Source organism: Tigriopus californicus, chromosome 9, assembly GCF_007210705.1.
Source record: "Tigriopus californicus strain San Diego chromosome 9, Tcal_SD_v2.1, whole genome shotgun sequence".
Lineage (NCBI taxonomy): Eukaryota > Metazoa > Arthropoda > Copepoda > Harpacticoida > Harpacticidae > Tigriopus > Tigriopus californicus.
In genome coordinates this window covers 3,428,752-3,450,995 of record NC_081448.1, presented here as the reverse complement: position 1 = coordinate 3,450,995, position 22,244 = coordinate 3,428,752, and the positions used below count along the sequence as shown (strand labels likewise).

Sequence of the window (22,244 nt, the reverse complement as noted above, 5' to 3'; positions counted from 1 at the left end):
CGAACTCCAGAGTATATCTGGGATAAGCTAAAGTATTGTACGTACTTGTATCACAAAGACAAGTATAGATTTTTGGATGACAATCTTTTGATTTTTGCCAGAGACAGATGCAACTGTACAAAAATTCCACCCACAGTGCCCACCTTCGTTAATAGAAATGTCATGAAATGGAGACGACAGAGGTTAAAGCCATTAAATATTGATACACAAAGACTATTTCACGCTCTACAAAATAGTCATTTTCATCCAGTCGTTACTTGCTAAATACCGAAGAATACAGCAAATTTTCTTCTATCAATTACGATGTTTCAAGTTTGCGGCCGCGAGTTATTGGTATTTCTTCTCGTCAGGATTGCATTGGCTAGATCCGATCCTATTAGATTTGGTACAACAATGCGGCCAAACTTTCAACGCAATGAAGGAGAAGGTTTGTAAAACATGTAATTTGGAGATCTACACAAACTGTAAGTTTTGCGATGCTTTTTAAATACATAGAATGTCAAACAATATTTGTCAAAAATATCATTAACACATTACAAGTTTCGCTTTGTTTGAAAAAAGAAGAATACATTCAAATGAATTATTCTAACATTTCAAAAAGAATATGATGACTTTTCCGGAACTTTCACAACGGTGCTGCCCGTTAATAGCTATATAGTTATAGTACCTCATGCATTTTATAATCCATCATTAGAATAATCCTATTCCCTAACCTAGCCTAACCTTGTACGAATGAAGAAACTGTTCCTAGGTTCATAAAATAGGAACAATGACAAAAAAAATGTGTTTGTACCATGCTGTCGAAAGTTCAATACGAGAATTGAGGATCTCAGGGAATGATTGCCCAAGTATTGTATATATAGCACGGTACATGTCTTCTTATTTGCCTGATTTTGATTTTAAGATATTAAGCTTTCACATGGCATATCTTTTCCACTAATGCTGCGCTAATTTGACAACAAGTGTATAATGAAGTATTGTAATGAAACATATGCTATCATAAAATATCAGGTGTGTTGTACTTACCGTAAATAGCAAGAAGCATCGTTCACCAGAAGGGGTTTTTCCATTGCCCGAGGCAATAGCTAATCAACAGCCGAGCTAGGATCATCCGAGGGTCTAATATTTATTACCATTCGATTACCGTTATTCTCCTAGCTTTCATCTCGTCACCCGGGTTTGGTCATTTTTGCCTGTAAATTGGTAGCATTAGATAAGCATGTTCGTCTCTTTTAGAGCTTTAACCGAATTCATTTTATGTACCGGGTTTCCCCAAAAGATTGGTACCCATAAGAGTTTCCTCTACGGTTTGCGACGTGGAAGACCCATTATCAAACCCAGTCAAAGAAACTACCCACATCGGATCGCTTCAGATTATGGCTGCTGTTGACACTGGAGCCCAGGCCAACGTTCATGTGCCCCGACACATCCTAAGAATAACGCTTACTCCATCCGAGGTATCGATCCGACCCCTTGGCAGACCACCCATTAGCCCTCTGGCCGTGATGACTGTCAAAACTGGATGGAAAAATTCACTAACCCACTCAAAATGAGTCGTTGTTGATGATGCGCACCTGCTCCGCTCAATTGAACCTATCATATCCCAAGCTCTGGATTTCCAAATCAACACGCATTTGTTCGTTCAGCCCCAACATCTTGATCAATGACGATCCACCCTCACGGTGGAGTCCTTTTTATCAAACGCAGACAAAGACCTCTTGCACTCAGCCTCCAATCAATACCAAACAGGGAAAAGGCTCCCAATGATACCAAATAATCGATCAACCGCCCTCGATTTAAGTAATGTTTCAAGGGACTAAGACTTATGAAAAACCAGAAGGTTACACCATTTTTTGCAAAAGCACTATTTTAGGTATATGGTACAAAATCATATTAAAACTAAAGTACTATAAAAAATTAACCGATTGCGTTCGTCCTCTTGCATAATCTGCAAATAGCTCAAAATAATGTAAAACTTTACTCAATAACCTCGGAAAAATGGAACTTTTGAAAACGTTTTTCATAATCATCAAAAGTACACTTGGTTATTAATATATGTGAATTCTGACAATAATACATCCAACAGCCAATGTCAAAGATTATGGCTTTTCTTGAAGACTTTGATGAAACTGATTATTAAACTGCTTCTTTGAGGCTTACTTGAATTTGGTAAGTTTCGAGTGTTTGCTCAATCAGTGTGACTTTAAAATATACTTTTTATTGAAAAATCTGCATTTTTAGAGGGTTCTGAATAAGGTCACTCTACATTTTAAGCTATTTCTAGATAATGCAGGAGAAAGAAAATAAATCTTTTACTTTTTTTGATATAGAAAACCTGCGTCAATTCGTTGGGAATTTAAATTAAGAATAGGGGAATTTTGGAGCAAAAAAATGAGGGAAAAGGGCCAATAAATTATATATAACTGGGGTGAGGTTGAATAGATTATATCATGATTTCGAGGCAAGGGCTAACTGAGTATGCTCTCAATTGACATACATTAGGCTTTCAAAAAGTTTAGTTTTCAAAATGTTTTAAGCATTTAAGTCTTTTATGAGACCTAAAATAGAGACAAAGCAACGAAACCAAAGCTGTTCCTTATAAATTTCTGAGTTAGAAATAGTCCAAAATGTGTTTGGGTATTTCTTTGCAAACTTGATAAGGCTTTTCGATCATTGTGTGTTCCTATTCAGCTCACTTCTCAGAACCAGCATTTGCAACATCTCTCAAGATGTATTTCTAAATGCCAAATGAAATCAATTGACATAATCTATTTGATAGGCATTATGCTTGAAAATGTCGTTAAATCCAAAATATTGTGATTGGATCATCATAGGTTGTAAACGATTATTCTTATAATTAGCTGACTTCTTTCCGTGCATACACAGAATTTTTACATTTATTTTGATTTACCGGCTTGTCTAATCAAACGATAATCTGATATTGAGCCAAGATGATAGTGCCTTGACTGAACTGCACCAAACATGACATTTTGCTGTGTTTTTTTTACCCACCGCTCTCAAAATCACTCGATCATTGAAAATCCAATAGGCTGATGGTGGGAAGGCAATGCCAGAGTTTCCTTAGTTTCCCTCATTTCCCTCCGCAAAACGTTAGAAAAACCAGGGTGTCCAGTAAAAAATTTTTCATCAATTTCTTTCTCTTGATCATTTCTACTCCAAGAGCGAAGACATTTGCAATCAGTTTCCTATCATATACCACTTTCATCATTTTCCAGAGTTCGAATGAGCTTTTTATTTAATAGCTTTTACATGTCACAATTGCAGTTGCTTTGGATTGCCCTGAATCTCATCCATGGGCGATGGCTAATGGAACACGTTGCTGTGAACGATTTCACGCAGCCAATGATTACGACAAATACTTGGATTGGTACGATCCTGAGTCATCATGTTACAACAACAATTCCTTAAGTTGTCCAGACAACAAATTATGCATAACGAGAAAGGAGTTTATGAGTGAGTTGTTGGTTGTCATTTATAATGGAATGCCCATAACAGGTCTTTTTCACATGTAGAGCCTGATATTTGCCCAAATACTTTTCCCATTCAAATGAAGAACGCTTGTTGCAAAAGCATTTGGAAAAAGAACGATGGTGATTGTGATGGTGGTCGCATTATGGACAATGATGATCCCCAATGCTGCCAAGAGGGGAACTTATTTCAAACGTCCGCGTGCCAGGCAAATAAGAAGCGTTGTATGGCTCCCTCGGCATTCAAAGGTAATTAAGTCGTCGTCGATAAATCCTTATCTGTCTGAATACGAATCAGATTTATACTGTTAGTACACAAATTTTAATCAGTTATCCCAAGGTCCTTCTTGTTAAAACCAAATCTGAAGACTTTATTGGGTGGCAAAAGTTAAAAAGAATAAAATTTGCTCACATAAGTGAAAACTTGCTGAGCGTTGCAGCTTTCCAACTTAGCCCTATGAAAGTGATGTTTCGGTCGGAATTGCCCAGGGGCATATACAACCCATCAGAATCTAGTGTCCGTTGTTATGCTCTAACTTAATTCAAAGACCGTTGAACGAAGTATTTGGTTTGTTATATTTGCTCGGAGTCAGGCGACAGGTTGATCACTGCGTTCCGACAATGGTTGTCACAATTAAGAAAACAACTGACCATTGCTGGTTTCAACTTAGTTCTTTGCAAGGCTGTACGCCCTGAAAATCTGATTTTCCCACATAGGGCGTATGTCTATACGTTAGGAATAATTTGTTCATTTGTCATGTAAATGTGCATATTGGACAAGAAGAGGTCTTTATTTGTCACCACTAAGATCTGTCCATGGTAACAATGTATAGGCCCCACCTTGTTCAGTAGTTAAGCTCGTTCTTGATAACTCTCCAATTCAGAGAGAATGAACTGGCCCGGTCAGTTTGCTTGAAGGTCTTCATTGGACCCGGATGGGTACATTTCCATTTCGAAATATGACTATCAGTCGTCCGAAAAGCTGGAGGGGTTCGCAATTTTTCACAATTTCTGCTAGCATGTTGGTACTGCCAAAATGCTGGATTAAAAAGTGGTGCCCTAGTATTAGGCCAAATCGGCCCCGTTCAGCCAGGCCAGGACAATTCAGCTGATTGCAAAACGAAGGCAAACGCAAAGCAATAGCTAACAGTGACTAAGTGTTTGCCAATATTTCTAGACTTCTAAGATCTATATTTGTCAAGCAAAAAGCAAAAAAAGAGTTTTGCAAAAAAAAATGTTTGAGCACAAATTACTAAATTCAACCGCTTATATGCTACTAACACATAATAAATGGTTAATTAATACACTTGATGATAACACAATACCTTCAAAATTGTATCTGACATAGATTTGCTAAAAGTCATTGAGCGGAATTTCATTCCGTTCAGGGCCATATTACTCTCACTAACCCAAGAGTAGATTCGATCTAAGTCCTTTGCAAGGCTACTGGAATCTTGGCCATTTCTACCAGAAACTCACTTTGTATCGTCAGCATAAGAAGAGAGACTGGCAGTAATACTAAGGTTTTGATGCGGGGTAACGAAAATCATAAACAATAGGGGCCCTAAGACGGAGCCCTGGGGAACACCTGACCTGACATCATGTATGTCACTAAGGGATCCTTCGACCTTAACAATTTGCTTCCCATCCTGAATGAAGCTTATTATCCAATTGAGAATCTCACTTTGGATCCCAATGTCATGAGGTCTATTCAACAAAAGGCCATGATCGACTTTGGCAAAGACCTTGGTAAAATCAAGATAGACAACATCAACTGACTCGTGTCTTTCCAGTCCCTCAATGACTTGCTCTAATTGCTCAATCAGTTGGTTAGCCGTGCTAAAATGTGCTCGGAATCCATACTGGCGAGGAGGAAGGACTTCATTGACTTCAAGAAATTCAACAAGTTTGGACTTAGGTTTAGGAATAGGTTAAGCTCTATAACTACGAGACTGAGCTTGTGGGTACGGGAAACTTTGTTTCCTTTGTGTCTCTTCTACGTGGATAGAGCTACACCGTACGTTAAAGCACGTCTTAAGTGTCATGGACTGACGGCACATGTACGGGTGAAAAAAAAAACTTTTGAACATCCCGTCTTCCTATTGTACTTCTCAAGACCGAACTTGAGAAATTTTTGACACCATTTAGGGTGGTCAAACTGACAGCCTTTTTCTTCTTCAGAACAAGGCTTCTTTCGTTAAACTGGATAGACTTTTTCTACAAAACCATCTTATCCTGCTCTTTTTCACGAGGAGCTGCTACTTCAATCTCTACATTGGTCAAATCAGTCGACTTTTCAACTATTGGGTGAGCCTGTTCTTCAAGCAGCACCCTGGTTTCATTGACCCAAGCAGCTAAAGCGGAGAGCTAAGAGGAGAAATTATTGAAAGCCATTTTCTACCACCTACCAGAAAATGATGGCAGAAAATGGAAGAAAATAGCAAAAAAAATACAAATCTTTGTAACATTCTACATCATCTTTCTCTAGAATTTCCGAAATTTCCGCTACTTTTTTATCCTAGCTGTGAGGAGCTTAACATGCTGGGAAAATCAGCCAAAACAAATTCTGAAAACGTATAAGTAAGTTAGAAGGTCATAAAAAGCTTTTGTCTGATTTGTTATTCAAATAGTTTGGTGGTTTTTTTTCTATGAAAACACAGCTTTTTCATTGCCTTTTTTTGATCTTCTTGCTCTTTGGGCTAAGAAATACAGCCTTACATTTATATCAGCGAAAAAGTTGAATGCCAATATAAGCTCATATTTCCCAATTCTAATTGAAAATCATATTTTTAAGCATCCCGAAATCATTGGTCGCGACGAAATAGATGAGTGACCTTTAGAACCAAGGCCATCATTCAGTGAGCATCTAAGGCAATTGGATATCAAAAACGTACAATACAGCACATAAAAGAAGTGAAATACGCATGCAGTAACTTATCAATGCCACTCAACACACGTGTTTAAAGGAAGAGATGGCTAAAATGAAGGAACTCATTAAAAATGGAAACACAAATCCGATTTTTTTTTTACACTGTCCTTGTATTTCTCCTAAAAGTTCCGGAAACATGACCAAAATCCCTCAATATCCCCGAAAATCTGTGATTTTAGGTTATTTTATGGTTCAAATTTGTGAAATAGTTGTTCTTTCCAAAAATGGTCAAAATGAATGAAAACTTAATTTAATCTAAAAAATCTTTCCCTATCGAAGTGCGGAAAAATGTGCATTAGTAGGTGTTCGTTCATGCTTGTGATATCAGGTTCATTTGGTTATATTTCCTTATCAATTGTAGCTCCTGATTTATGTCCGGAATCTCATCCTTGGGCTCTGGCAAATGGAACTCGTTGCTGCAAAAGGTTCCACCGTATCAACGATTACAACAAGGATTTGGATTGGTATGATTCGGCATCGCTTTGTTATGACGACAACTCTATTCCTTGTAAAAGTGGCAAATGGTGCTCAACAAGGACCGAAGTTATTTGTAAGTGTGGAACTTTTGGTTGCTTTAAATAGGGGTTGAATATGTCAGCCATTGCTTTTAGCACCCATTGAATGTCCTCACACGCATCCAGTTCAAATGAAGAACGCTTGTTGCAAAAGTTATTGGAGAAAAAATGAAGGAATTTGCGATGGTGATCTCATTGACGCCGGAGATGATCCTGCATGCTGCGCAAATGAATACCTTTTCCAACCCGCATTGTGCCAGGAAAACAAAAGACGTTGTGTGGCGCAAGTGCCAGCGATAGGTCTGTAATATTCCCCATTTCGCCAGTTTAAACAAGATATGTTCCTAACTCCAGATAAGTGTTTCCACCTCATGGATGACAATTGCAACTTGAGCAAATTCGTTATGAAATAGTTGTTTTAGACAAAATATGTTGATCTTAATGATACACATCCCTCAGGAACTATTTCAATTCTATCAATCAAGTCAAGGCAACAAGAAAAAACGTTCAATTGTGTATTTTTGCAACAAAAACCTTCGAAACCTTGCTGATGAAATTAGAAATATTATTCGATCGACCAACGAATTAGGGTTGGCTGATCTGACTCACCCTTGAGTATAAGGTTGATCTGGAATTTTGGTCAAAAGCTTGTTCCAGTCGAACTTAAATCCTGCTACTGGATCAAAGCCTACATACGCCCTACGGATGTTTGAAGGCAGCAAATTGAACAATGAAGGAGCCCGAGAAAGAAGAGAGTTGGACTTCATTGTTTTAACTAGCCTGGATTCCCGAGGGCTTGAAGGTGCTCTCAAAACGCACGTTAAGCCTCTACGGTCACTACAATTGATCCTAAATACTGGGTTGGGACAAAGCTCTTGCATGCTTTTGAAAACGTACAATATCAGATACCTTTCGTACCTTCTCTGAGTACTGTACAATCCCAACCTTTCAAACCTCTCCCTATACGAGAGCTCTCTCATATCCTCAATGTTCCTAGTAAAACACCTTTGGACCTGCTCGAGCTTTTGCAAACCTGCTGAACTAATTGGAGCCCAAATGGGAGAGGCATATTCAAGATGCGGCTGAACAATCGACTTGTACAGAGTTAGCATCGTGATACTATCTCTGGACTTAAATGTGCGATATATCCAAAAACATGTTTGAGAAGCCTTACCAACTTTCAACTTGATATGCTCATCGAACTTTCCATTATTTTGGAGGACTACACCTATATCCTTCATAGATGAAACCTGCTGAATGCCCTTACCTTTACCTCTAATGGCGTCGACCCAAAGGTCATTGAGCGGAATTTCATTCCATTCAGAGCCATGTTACTCGCAGCAACCCAGGAGTAGATTTGGTCTAGGGCCATTACCAGACAACCGGAATTCTGACCATTCCTACCCACTACCAATTTTGTATCATCAGCATAGGAAGAGATACTGACATTACTGCTACCAAGCTTCTGAAGCGGAGCAATGCAAATGATGAAAGGGAGAGGATAAAAAATGGAGCCCTGAGGAACAACCGACTTGACATCATGTATGTCACTAAGGGATCCCTCAACCTTAACCAATTGCTTCCTAACACAAATAAAACTTCTTAACCAACTGAGAACCTTGCCTTGGATCCCAATCTCATGGAGCCTGCTAACTAAAAGACCATTATCTGCCTTGTCCAAGGACTCGGCAAAGTCGAGATAAACTGCATCCACTGATTCATGGCTCTCTAGTCCCTCAATTACCTGCTCTAATTGCTCAATCAGTTGAGTAACCGTGCTAAAATGTCCTCAGAAACCATGCTGGCTAGAAGGATAAACTTCATGAATATCACGAAATTCAATAAGTTTCAACTTCGTGATCTTCTCAAACACCTTCGCAATAATCGAAGTGAGAGAAATCGGCCTATAGGTACTGAGGAGTGACTTATCTCCCCTTTGAAAATTGGAACAACATGAGCTACCTTCAGAGAAGAGGGGAACTTGCCCTGGTCCGAGATGGAACGCATCAAGTATGAGGAAACAGGCGCAAGAACCTGTGAGCATCTCATCAGAAACTGAGATGTCACACCTTTAGGGCCAGGGGAGTTCGAGGGTCTCAAATCCCTGATGGCCTCTAAAGCATCTTGACCTGTGAGTACAAGGTCATCTAAATGCTCAACTTGACAAACTCATCAATAGAGCAATGGGCTGTAGCTCCTATACTCTTTGGGGTTGAAATCACACTAAAGAACTGATCTTCAAGTGTGTTGGCCATTGATTCTTCATTGTTCATTCTTCATCAAAAGACCCTACAGGGTGTTTTATCTTTCTCTTTTAATTATTGCATTGCATAAGAGAATAATGCCTTTTGATTCCATCAAACCCTCTGAACTACTCTACAAACTTTCCTTTTTCAACTGAACTGTCTCAATGGAGGCCTTAATTCTACCTTGGATCAAGTCCAACTTTCTTTGAAGGCTAGCCACAACTACTGGATTCAAATTGCTCTTAAAGCTTTTTGCTAGTTTGTGACTTTTTTTAAAACAATTGCTTCCCATGTTTAGAAATTTTTGACTGTGCCCCGGCTAGTGGAACACATTCAGAGAATCCGAGAGTGGAACAGACGTCCTCAAAAACTAAAATCATTAAGTGTAAGGTTATATCTATGGACGATTCCTTTTTCAGCATCGAATTGAGGTCAAGCTCCCCTAATCTTTCTATATTCAACGGCCCATGTTCATCTTTGAACTTGAACTTAGCCAGACCGACCTTTTTGACCGGTTTTACTTTAAAGTACGCCGGCTTTTGAGCACATTGAGTACCGAGAACATCATAATCTGACAGATTACTAGGCGTCACATTGACATACTGGATCAGATCAGGGCCATTGGAAAAAAACCAAGTCCAGAACGCTATTCTCTCTAGTGGCTACACCAACGTGCTGGGAGAAATTGCGCAAGATCGCGAATTCTTCCAGCTTTTCGAACGACTGAGATGTCGATTTCGAAATGGGAATATACCCATCAGGACTAACCTCCCACTCTACAACGCTAGCCGGAAAATTAAAGTCCCCTACAAAGAAAACCTTCGAGCAAACTGCCAGGTCCAACTCATTTCCAGTGAATTGGAGAGCTGACGAAAAAGAGCTTACTGAACAAGAAGGTACATTGTAACGTATTGTTACACTGGACAGATCAAGACCTTGAAGATGACACACTAAGACCTCTACTTCACCATTAGACATTTTGACATGACTAATGTGCAGGTCATTTCTATCATATAGACATACGTCCCCATGCAGAACAATGGGATTGTCAGGGCGTACTCTATCACATCGAACTAAATTGAAACCAACCATGTCTAGCTCTTCATCGAAGACCCCTGGTCGAAGCCAAGGTTCTGTCATTGAAATGAACAAGACCTGCCTATCTAAACTAGTTTCTCAAAAACCTTGATCTTTGTGCTGTCTTTTTTGGAAATAAGACAATGCATATTCAGATAAAGCCCTTTTACGGGCTGATTGTCCTTCGATGGCCTAGAGTTATCAAATCTTTGACCAGGCCTTCTAACCTTAAAAAATCCTGCTTTTGGACCAAACTCATCTTAGGGGGAGGATGAGAAAACCTTGGAGGAGAGTGTAAGAGGGAAAGGGAAGGGGAGGAGCTCTAATTGCCACCTGAGGATACGATCCTCAAAATATGCGGGAGACTCATGGCGTTAAGAGGATGGGGATTAGGGCTTCAAAATTTGGGCAGAAGAGAGGTTAAAGGAATTGAGGGTGAGGTTGGAGGAGCCGGAGGGGAACAAGGGGAGAGAAAGAGGGAAGAAGGAAAGAGGAAAAGGGTGGTTTAAGTCTGTTGAGAGACTTGACAATAAGGTTGAGACAACTACTGTCTTCTACTCTTGGTGCCCCTCATATGGGCCTTTGTGCATTTGAAATTGAGGATTTGAAATTGAAAATACTTTGTGCCTCAATGGCCTCATGCACATTAACGGGTCGAAATAGCTACACCTCTGTTTGGACACGGACTTCTAGAGATATGGACTGCAAACGGAAGCAAAAATATCCTATCTCCTAAACCGCTCATCTTTTTCCAAATAAGCACTTCATACGACCATAGGGTCTTGTTGAATAGATGAGCTCACCCAAGTTTGAGCCCAAATCTATGCTTAGGGAACTCAGGACAAATGTTCAAAGCTATGTAGTAAACAATACATAAAATTTAAATTTTCCGTCTGCTCTTGGTCAGCTACATAAGCTTTTGACACCATAACTTTGAAACGATCGACTTTGCATGTAAATGATATAAAACTGACCTACCGTTAATTGAAGAGATCTACGTTTCTTATTTAATTACTTTAATTCGAAAAGTGGCCCAGAGTGGCTGTGACCAAGGGCAGGCCGATTTGCCGGGAAGCTCGTTCGCAGTCCATATTTCTAGAAGTCTGTGGTTTGGATTACCCCTTCTCATTAAACTGGAGAAGGCCAAACTCCCGAAGTTTTTTTGACACCATTCTGGGTAAACCAATTTCCCTGCCGTTTTGCATCTCTGTCGTTTATGGACATCGCAAATCTCGAGACCATTCTCTATCATGCTCTCTTTAAATGCTATGACCTCTTTGACCACAAGCGGCATATATATCTAGCAAATCAAACGCGTCAGTGCCTGTGTCCCTCCCTTTTGTCTACACTTACCTGATTCATCCCAAAATCAAGTTCTGGCTGGGTGTAACTAGTGCCCTGCATTAAAACAGGGCACTAGGTGTGACTAGGGTCCCTAGGTGTGACCACCTCAAGCTGTTAAGGCTTCCCTAATGAAAAGCTTATTAATGGAGGACGGAGTTTTCCCATCCAAAACCAGATCCAGGCAGCTCCCGGCCCCGAAAAAAGTAAAAGAAGAAGAAGAAGACAAGAGGGCAAAAAGGAGAAACCGTCGCGTGCGAATGAGAACCAGCTGTATAGCTGGTCGGAAACCAGGGAGGAAAGTATTCCCTCGGAACAGACAAGAAGAAAATAGGTGGTCACGCTAGGTTAGCACTAGCAACAGAGGATAAGAGAAGAGAAACCATTCGGTTGACTACGATGACCAGCTAGCTGGCCCATGGAGTATGCAGGTCGTGGAGCGAAGAGCTCCAACCAAGGTGGAACGTCTTCTAGCGACGTTTCCGAGAGCTTTCTCCTCCAAAACTTGCGTAATCCATGGCTATCTCACACATAAACCCCTGAAAATTATGGTCGTACCTCGACCAAGACTAGTGATAACAAAAAGCCAATTCAGCCGCAATTACCTTTAGGCCGTCTGTTGAAACTTTGGTCCGATTTGTTTGTCAAGACGTCGGGCCGCCAGGCATATGCTGAAAATTACGTTTTCATGAGCTTCAAGAAAGCTATGGACAGGGCGAACCTGCAACATGACAAGACTAATGGTGCAGCCCTGATGACTAGTCTTAGTCATCGAGATACGTCCAAGTTCAACACCAAGTTAAAATAATTGCTACAAAATATCAAAAACTAAAGCACTAATATTTGAAAACAAATCAGGTAGAAATTCATCCAGAAAAAATGATACATGGTTATGATATCATTTCAGATTGCTCATTTGAACACAAAGACTACTATGAACACGATCTTTCAACTCCTGATGTTGAAGGCAAAAAATGGAGTTCTCATTTGGATTGCAAAATCCAATGCCAAAAACTACCTAACTGCGAGGTATACACTTACATCAATGATCCGAGCGACCCATGTTACCAAAATTGCTTCTTGAAGGACAGTTCCGAGGGCGGTCTTATATATAATTTTAATTTCATTGCGGGACCCAAGTTTTGTCCTTAGTCTTAAGAATTGGTTTGTATCACGAACACATTGAGAAACAACACACATCTCTTGATCTACGTACAGGCACTGAATAAAATGATAACATCGAAGCATAAGCATAACAATTGGGAGCTTCTTTCCATACAATATTATGTCAGAAGAAAACCTATAAGGGATATTTTATTGAACCAAGCCCTTTTCGATCCCTGTTCGATAAATGTTGTCAAGTCGGATGTTCCGCAATACTCCTTTTAGGACCTCTTCTTTTCATGATATTAGTTGCTCCACTACAAAAGCTTAGTAATAATGTCAAGATCTCTTCTCATGCTAATGATAAATATTGCATGGCTAAGTGGTGATTGATGACCAGATATTTATTGCCGAGAGGTGGAGGCATACACGGTGAGTCATAGAGAAAAACGCACAAACCTAAAGTTAATGAGTTAGCGAGACAAAACAAATGGAAAGATGTGAATTAGACGGAAAGTAAATGATAAGAAATAAAACTTGAAAAACTGGTTTTAAACACGGCAAATGCCAAATCAGGAAGCCTTTGGTGCCCTCCTCTGTGCGGACCTATTACCCACATCTGAAGTTCTAAGGTTACTAGGGTAAGCTGGAGTGGAATTTTGACATGAAAGATGAAATGCCTGAAGTGTCCTATTGGACAAATCACCAAATCTGTCAGCTGGTCAAGTTCTAGGACGAAGGAAAGCCTCTAACAGATGAATAAATGTGAAACATTCATACTGTCTGCTCTAGGTTATTTTATTCACAATTAAAGGCTTGCATGTTGGCAAAATCATTTTCCATTCAGACCAAAAGCCTTTAATCGAGCTTACAACCATTTTACAATCCCCGGAAAATCCGTTTTTAGGCCCAAGAAAGAGCGGGAATAAAACTGGGTCAATATGGCTTTGTGATTGCATCCAAACACCCTATCTCAACGACTTTACTTAGGATCCTAGAACCAGCAAAGGAATCGTCCAACCCTGTCTGATATGAGGAAGAATTCCGTCTCTCTGCGGCCAATTGCGTGGATATGATGACAAGTAGAATCATTAGTTGGAAGCTAGAATTTTTGTTCAAGGATCAAAAGTTAAACATTGCTCTTTATCTGGCAATGTCATATTACTCAACTTGGCCTCGAATTATAGCCAAAGTCTGCAAAAAAAATTCTGCCTCGAAAAAACCCTTGATTGTCTCACTCACCCACACCTATCGGGGCTTAAATTGAATGAAGAACCCGGCTCAATAGAGGAGGTGAGAAACACCCTGGAGGAGTCGGTTGTGGTATGTAAGACTGAAGTGAATGTGAACTCCCTCTACTACTACTTGGCCTGCCAACTGAATGATAGGTGTTCCAATTGAGGAATATTCACGCTTCGTCAAACACGGTGATAATATCAAAAAGCAAAGTTACGCTCTCACTAATGATAATTGTTTGGCCAATCTGTCCGAAGATGCTGAAGGACCTCTTTGACGGCAATTTAACTTTAGGTTATGGGCAATTCAAGCATATGGCCGTTACACATCTTCCGTTTTTGGGTCAGCTGATATTTTGGTCCTTCGAGAAGAGAATAAACCTAACTTAACCTAACCTGACCTAACCTAACCTTTCGGTTGCAAGGGCCTGGGGGCGCCTAGGCCGCGGCGCAAGCCTGCGGCTGCTCAGTTGCAAGGGCCTCGAAAACAGCGGCAGATTAGAGCTTAATTCTGCAATGAAAAAAAGATTCCGGTCACGAGATTCGAACTCACGACAGACAAAAATCAGTTCGGGGTCACGCACCTCATGCGTTCACGACCAGCAGAGCTTGATGTCAGTTGTTGGCAACGTTTTTACTTAAACCAGCTACATGTCGAGAGAGTGGTAGCTGACCCAAAAATGGAAGACATTCAACGACCATAATTCAAGCAATTTTTTGAATAATGTAGTTCGAAATTGGGGATCTCTCGATCCCGTCGTTTTTCAAACTGCTGAGTTAGCTGTTTTATAAGCGTGAGCGATGATTTTTCATGTAAAAAGGGATGAAAAGTGTCAAACTGCCAAGGCAACAATTTTTCCCCTTCATTGGTCCTTTAACATTAACAAAATCAAACTGACGTTTTTTACGATAATTTGTTTCGATTAGCTTGTCAGAGAAGCGACATTCATGAGATTTCTGAGATTTTTGGCTCCGTCGCAGCTGCCGGGTGTGTGCGATGGGGATCGGCTTTGAACACATTTAGTTACGTGATTCTCAAAATCAAGTTCCGATTTCAGAGAGCCGGTGAGTTGATGGCTCGTTTGTCTGTTTGGTTGAAACTGAGTAACGCAAGAGAAGTCGATCAGCCCGACACCCTCCTGTCCAACTACCAAATGTGTTCAAAGCAAAGTCTCAAGTGCCTTGGTTGGAGTGACTTTTCATTGACAATTGTTTAACCGCATCAGTGATGTTTTGGTCAAATCTTTGCTCGGGCAACTTATTCGACCACCCTGGATAAATACAATAAACCCTCGCTAGCTGGGAGTCATTCATACGCTATGGAAGTTACACGGAGTTTTTAAAACTAGAACATAAGCTGCGAATATGAAGCTGTCATCACTTCGTTGGCCAGGGTTGCCGAAAAGTTCTGGTAATGCCATTTCTATTGATTGTTTAAGGTGGGTCAAATCAGGGTTGTCATATTGGCTTCGAGGATGGATGGATAACCAGGGTGGGCATTTCATTTTTGGACACTTTTGTCACCCCTGTCCAAAAGTGTCCAAAAGTGTCCAAAAATAAGGGTGGACAAAAGTGGACAAAAGTGTCCAAAAGTGTCCAAAATACGAACTTTAAACTACAAATATAAAGGATATTCTGTATGAACCTATCCTCTACTTCAAAATTGCTCATTGATGGTCAAGAGCAAGATAAGTCTTTAAAACCTTTGCCATATACCTCTAACATACCAAAAAGGTATTTGAAAGACAGGTTCTTAACTCTTTTTTTCTTACGTTAGATTAGAAAGCAAGCAGGAACAAAGTCTCCTCTAGTAGAATGCAGCTGTTGCAAAGGATTCAAAACTGAAATAGCTAAACATTATATTCTGGTTATCTGGCTTCATTTATTCAACATTATTAACTTTTTGCAAAAATGTTTTACTTCAAATCATCAGTCATTTGGATTTCTTCTTAAAAGTACTAATATTTAAAAATTGAATTCTTACGAATTGCTAAGTCTAATAATGACATATTTTCCTATACTTATGGTTTTCTTCCTTAAGTAAGTTAATTGAGACATTGTTAGGCATATTTTTAACTTTTAAAGATGCGCTTGCTGTCAGGAAATGAGATTCCCAATGTTTTTAAGAAAAATATATCTTAATTTTAGATGTTTATAAAGTGTAATTCATGCACTCCTTATAAATATGTTATGTATATTACAAATATGAAGAGTATTATTGGATATTTGATATTCAGCTCCTAAGCTTTTTTAATTTTTTTATTTTAATCTTTGTTAAAATTTCCCAGCCACCAAATGCCCTGATTATAGTGTGGCTTTGACTTATTAACATTCAAAATATATTAAAGATATTTGTTTTGACTTTATAAAGCTGTATTGTATCAAGATAACGAATTTCGTTAAGTGTATATCTTGGAAATTAAAACGTTAGTGAAAAGGCTAGTTGTTACTTCATATTTATGTCTTTGAAGAAAGCTTAGATTTTATTGATTACTGATTCTATTTGCTGGTTCACATCTAGATTGGTAAAGAAATAACATGATTTAGGGTTTAAAAGTGTTTGCTTGTCAATCCCCTTTGCCAATTGTACTTAATTTTGGACACATTTTGCCCACTTTTGTTCACTTTTGTCCACTTTTGTCCCACTTTTGGACCCTTTTGTCCACTTTTGTCCACTTTTGGACACTTTTGGACACTTTTGGACACTTGGTGTCCAAAAGTCACGCTAATTCTCAAAATTGCCCACCCTGTAGATTACACGTTGAAAAGTGATGTGGACATATTTGTTGTAATATTCAAAATTGCGCTTATCTAAATGTCGTTACTTCTCCATCTGTTTTTTTCTCTTTATATAACAAAGAAGGATTACTTCAATGGTATGTAAACTGGTATATTTGATCACCACAATACAGTGAACCAGTCATAATTTGTTGGGGCCTAAAAACATTTTACCATATTTATTCACCAAAACAAGCAGATGTTGAGTCACAGAGCAGATAGTTGGAGACTTTCAGAGACAAGTGTTTTGGAAGAACATGGGGAACAAATCCAAGCACCTTCAACAGTGCCTTCTTGACTTTGCTCAACAGAGCCACCAAAACAATGCATCCATTCTTGACATTTGTCGCATTGGACGTAACCCAACAAATTGTGTGACAGATTGGATAGCGAGTTACAGATGGAAACTTTCCAGATCGTTCGGGCATCGTTGTATAAATCAAGGCCTTTGATAAGGTAGATCATGGCCTTTTATTGAATAGACTTCGTGACATTGGGATCCAAGTCAAGGTTCTCAATTGGATAAGAAGCTTCATTCATGATAGGAAGCAAATTGTTAAGGTTGAGGAATCCCTTAGTGACATACATGATGTCAAGTCAGGTGTTCCCAAGGGCTCCGTCTTAGGGCCCCTCCTTTTTATAATATTCGTCGCCCTGCTTCAAAAGCTTAGTATAACTGCCAGTTTCTCTTCTTATGCTGACGATACAAAGTTAGTTTCTGGAGGAATGGCCAAGATTCCAGTAGCCTTGCAAAGGACTTAAATCGAATCTACTCTTGGGTAACTGAGAGTAATATGGCCCTGAACGGAATGAAATTCCGCTCAATGACATTTGGGTCAACTCCTTTAAATACTCCACTCGTAGATAATGGAGGTAAAGAATATTGAGCAGGTCTCATCTATGAAAGATCTAGTGTATTCCTCCAAAATAATGGAAAGTTCGATGAGATATCCAGCTGAAGGTGGGTAAAGCTTTTCAATGTGTGGTTGGATATATCGCACGTTTAAGTTCAGAGATAGCATAACGATGCTAACTCTGTACAAGTTAATTGTCAAGCCGCATCTTCAACATGCCTCGCCCATTTGGGCTCCAAAGTGAAGTCCAAAGATGTTTCACGGGGGGAACATCACTGGAATGAGAGAGCTCTCGTTTTGGGAGAGACCAAAAAAGTTGGGACCGTACAGTGCTCAGAGAAGGAAGGAGAGGTATCTGGTACTGTACTGTACGTCTGCAAAACCATCCACGAGTTTTTTTTCTCAACCCAGGATTTAGGGTCAATTCTAGTGACTTAATAGAGGCTTAATGTGCGTTTTGAGAGCACCTTAAAAAAATAACCTGTTTCTCGGCTCCTTCATTGTTTAATTTGCTTCCCTCTAATATTCGTAGGGAATACGTAGGCCTTGTTTATCCCGTTGCCTCTTTCAAGTCAGACTTGGACAAATGGTTAGATTGCATTCCAGATCTGGTCTGCCAACTCAAATTCGTTGGTGGACCAAATATCATATAAAGATTGAAAGTTAATCAGTAGACGGATAATAACCCTTCATTTATATAGTACTGGGGATTACATTCCCTGTAGTGATTAGAAAAGCCCGTGAAAAAAACAAACCAAAAAACATAAAAGTTGCATTTTAGAAATATAATCTAAGCATTGAAATATTAATTGTGAGAAATGTTTCTCGTTTTGGCAGGTGAATACCTTGGGGTAGTATTTAATATTCAAGAGACGTTTATCTTAACCCATAATTTTATTTTAAGTCTTACTTTTTTTACATGACCAATCTTCCCTTTGGGGCATACAACGCTCGGTTTGTTCCAGGCCATGGAGAACTCCACGGTCAGTTAGAAAGTTTGGATGTGCATTCAATATGGCTACCCCACAATGAATGCCTCACCGACCACAATAGAAAAATATAAAAGTGTTGACCTATATTGAAAGAATACATTGCATGAAATGTTTGAATTCAATGGAAACCTCCTTCACAGAGGTGTCTGCTTTCGCTGAAATCTGTTTTTCTCTGTATTAAGTAAACTGTTGCAATTTGTTCACTGATTTGAGATTTGAGGCATTGTACCAGGTATTCTTCACAAAATCGGTTGGTCTTAACCTACGTCGAAGAGTAATACCGGGTGGAGGCATTATTTTCAGTTCCAAACCAAAAGACCAATCGGACGATTAGAGTCTGTACCAACATTATCATACGAATATATGCTCAGAGTTTTGAAATGCCATGATAAATTAACATTCAAATGTTAAATTGGCCTAAATATGCCAGGTCCCTCGTGTAAGAACTTTTGATAAAAAGACCCGAAAAAATATAAACCAGCGGACAACTAGTACAGCCGCTATAGGCCTGCGCGATGTAAAACGTAGTTACTGTACGTGAATATAGTGCCATTCCTAAGTAAAGGAACGCCTCTCCTGCAATTGACAACAATCAATGAATAACTATGTTCCTACATACATTTGATAATGCAACATGCAAACTCACATTGAAGAATGAACTCAGGTCTACTCGAAAGGACTTTAATCAATCAAGTTATTTGGGTCGGTTCTCAATGCTCATTATTTGGGCAAGATGTGAGCCCCATATTTGAGCGTGGGGTGGACTGGAAAGCGTTGGGCCTTAACCCTCCTATTGAAGGCTGTCTTCACGTGAGGATGGGGTTTGTAGTTGGTACCTCGTTCAGAGTGAACCACCAAAGGAGGTCCATGAGCGCTATGCTCTTCATGGTGCGTTTCCGTTCGGAGATTACCATGAGGGTCGCGGTAGCTAGTCTCTTCGTGATGAATCCCGTGATCGCCATGGTCTTCATGGTGCTCATGATGATGGTGGTCATCATGGGTGCCATGTTGATCATGATTGGCATGATGAGCCACATGACCCGGACGCTCATGGTGGTGCTCCTGGTCATGAATATCATGACCAGATCCATGTTGGGAATGCTCTTGATGATGGTCGACACCAAGAGGGATGACCACAGTTTCCACGTGAGTCTGATGACCAGGACCGTGTCTCTCTTCTTTGTAAACGGTTTGGCTAACAGGGACAACAACCTCCTCATGAACATAAGCGGGCTCGGAATCGTAAACGGGCACGGGCTCAGGTTCATAGACTTTAGAAGGCAGAGGTTGAGCCACCACGTGTACCTCGGGCTTGTGGTATTTACGAGTGTATCCGTAGCGTCGCACAGGTTCTGGCGGTGAATGGATCTTGGCAGAGTAGGGAGCTGGTTCCGGATGGTAGGGTTCGGGTTCGTGATAAATCACGGTCTTGGCGTGATAAGGCTCGGGCTCATGATGCACCACGGTCTTGGCGTGATAAGGCTCGGGCTCGTGATGAACAATCGTTTTGGAGTGATAGGATGTTGGTTCAGGGTGGTAGTTTCGGGATCTGTACGAAGATTTAGGGTAATGGCTTCTTGCATATCCATAGGTACTGCCCCTTCGAAACCCTTTGTAGCCTCGATAATGGGACCCAAAACGGGACCCGTGGCCGTATCTGCCGTAACCAGCGGAATAATGGCGACCGCTAGGTCTAGCATAGCCATAACCCGCGTCTGATGCCACCATGCCCATCATGGCAGCCAAAATGAGGATCTGTAAAATAAAAAGAGGCTTTTTGAAACTGTTTTATTGCATTCAACAACACTTTAGGACCTCCATAATGTCAGTGTTTGTAATTGAAATATTTCCCATCAAATCATGTAGGATCAACTATTTCCCAGTCAAAGCACGGTAAAATTAGACATTGATGATGCTTTTCACTTTGGGTCACAAAATGTATACGCACTATATCGTTAAAACGTTTACGGATAGATTGGTAACTCGAGGGATTATAGAACATACCGCAAACTTTGCCATTGTTCAATTTCCACTTCACCCCCCTTGAAATGAACACGGTTCACGGAGCAACTTCAATGACGTCCTACCACATCGAGTGGCACTGACAACACTGGTCTCGTTCATCGTCCTGTGACATCCCTATATACCTTCTTCCTCCTCAAACATCAAGCAAAGCATGGTTTTCGACTCATCTTCAAAGTTCAGACGGTTGGAAAGAGTTCCTTGGCAAAGACCAAACCCAGGTTGGTGTCTCCTTAAACGGCCGGACGACCTCAAGCAATGAAACTATTGGTACGCACGCTCGCTGCATGCACACGTGATTTTGAGTGCCGTAAGACATTCATGCAGAATCGCAACTTGTTCATCCGCCTCAACGAATGTTTAACGATAAGGGATGCAATACTTATACGTACTAGTTGTTTACAAATTGTTCAGAGGGAAGCTGTAGCGTTGAAAGAACGTCATTTAGGCACTATTACATCTACCGTAAGGCAGGCCAAAACTTGCATTCCGTATTTTTTGCAAATTTTGCAAAAAAATGCACATCCGAGGTTTTTCTGCACATTTTATAGCATATGCAAATTTTGCAATTTTAACTGCAATCTTCGACATTCTTCTGCAATTCATATTGGAAATTCAGGAACTTCAGTAAAAAAAATACCAATATTTGTGAAAACTCATAATAATCTTTAACAATTCTGGTCAATTTTAGGAAAAAATGGGAAATTTTACTACCTGATTTTATTTTTCAAATCTTTTTGCAAAAAGTACACGTAGGTATGAAATAGATTGCAAACATATTACCAGCCACATGCTTGTGTATTCCACCCATCTTAAATAGCTTTTTTATTATTGCAACTTTTTAAGATACGCTATTTCACATGTTCGAACTCAGTTTTGTTTGTGTAATGAACTTCACCTCTAAAAATTGGACAAATCTTGAGATGTTTTCATGGTTTATGGGGTAAATGATCATAAGGTGGATGGTTGATTTGGGAAAAATTGACTTACTACTACTTTCAAGAAACTTGAAAGGCTTAATTTTCTTAACAAAATTTCTCTACAATACGCTCTAGCATTATTGCTTTTCCGCTAATGAACCGAGATTTATCTTTTTTCATGAAATAATTTATTTGGATTTGAAAAATGCTGATCAGTCTAGGAGGCAACGTGAACAAGGCAGGAATCTGCTCTCTAGGGATAGCAAGTTCAAACCCCAGTTCTGGAATACATTATGAAATGTATTATATTTCATGGTTTATGGGGTAAATGGTCATAAGGTTGATGGTTATGGCTAATTCGGTTGATTTTTCCTGCAAATTTGCTGTCAATAAAGACCATCTTTATCTGCAAATTTTGGCTGGCCATAGCTATATCCATGACGTTTTCAATTTCATGAAAAGTCCGTGTTACAACACATGGTAGTAACAAACGTCGATGAACAGAAGAAATGTTTAGTGCTTTTGAAGTCTTCACATTATACATAATTAAAGCAAGTTTTAATAAGAAACACGAAAGGGGACAATTTCGCTCGAACACAGTGCAAATATCAGCTTGGCTTCTGTTTAAAATCTTTTCGGTGTACCCATATGATCGAAAATGTGACTCTTATCGTTGAATAACCTCTAGTGTTTTAATTAAATAGAAACCTTACCACAAGTGTCAAAGAATGCATATTTCACCC

At 39.7% G+C, this 22,244-nt stretch overlaps 2 protein-coding genes across 3 annotated transcripts; one reads left to right on the top strand and one right to left on the bottom strand.

Moving 5' to 3' along the window:
- Positions 1-254: 254 nt before the first annotated feature.
- On the top strand, positions 255-18,773 carry LOC131887068 (uncharacterized). 2 transcript variants are annotated; one of them, XM_059235565.1, is made up of 6 exons: positions 255-427; positions 3,286-3,474; positions 3,534-3,737; positions 6,779-6,967; positions 7,029-7,232; positions 18,533-18,773. In XM_059235565.1, the coding sequence occupies exons 1-6, from the start codon at positions 304-306 to the stop codon at positions 18,628-18,630; spliced, it is 1,008 nt and encodes a 335-aa protein (XP_059091548.1). In that variant the 5' UTR covers positions 255-303; the 3' UTR covers positions 18,631-18,773. The 2 variants fall into 2 exon arrangements, with proteins under 2 accessions (XP_059091548.1, XP_059091547.1); XM_059235564.1 differs by lacking the exon at positions 18,533-18,773 and adding an exon at positions 12,504-12,840.
- Positions 18,774-19,224: 451 nt separating this feature from the next.
- On the bottom strand, positions 19,225-20,721 carry LOC131887069 (histidine-rich glycoprotein-like). The gene is made up of 2 exons (XM_059235566.1): positions 20,564-20,721; positions 19,225-20,314 (listed from the first exon to the last, which is right to left on the bottom strand). Exons 1-2 carry the CDS (start codon positions 20,576-20,578, stop codon positions 19,280-19,282), a joined length of 1,050 nt encoding a protein of 349 aa, XP_059091549.1. The 5' UTR covers positions 20,579-20,721; the 3' UTR covers positions 19,225-19,279.
- Between the last annotated feature and the right edge of the window lie 1,523 nt (positions 20,722-22,244).

Excerpts from the sequence above, each read along its gene's own strand:
- LOC131887068 (XM_059235564.1), top strand. The coding sequence starts at position 304 with ATGTTTCAAGTTTGCGGCCGCGAGTTATTGGTATTTCTTCTCGTCAGG. Across the intron at positions 6,968-7,028 it reads AACAAGGACCGAAGTTATTT|CACCCATTGAATGTCCTCAC; the intron begins GTAAGTGTGGAA and ends CATTGCTTTTAG. Across the intron at positions 7,233-12,503 it reads GGCGCAAGTGCCAGCGATAG|ATTGCTCATTTGAACACAAA; the intron begins GTCTGTAATATT and ends ATATCATTTCAG.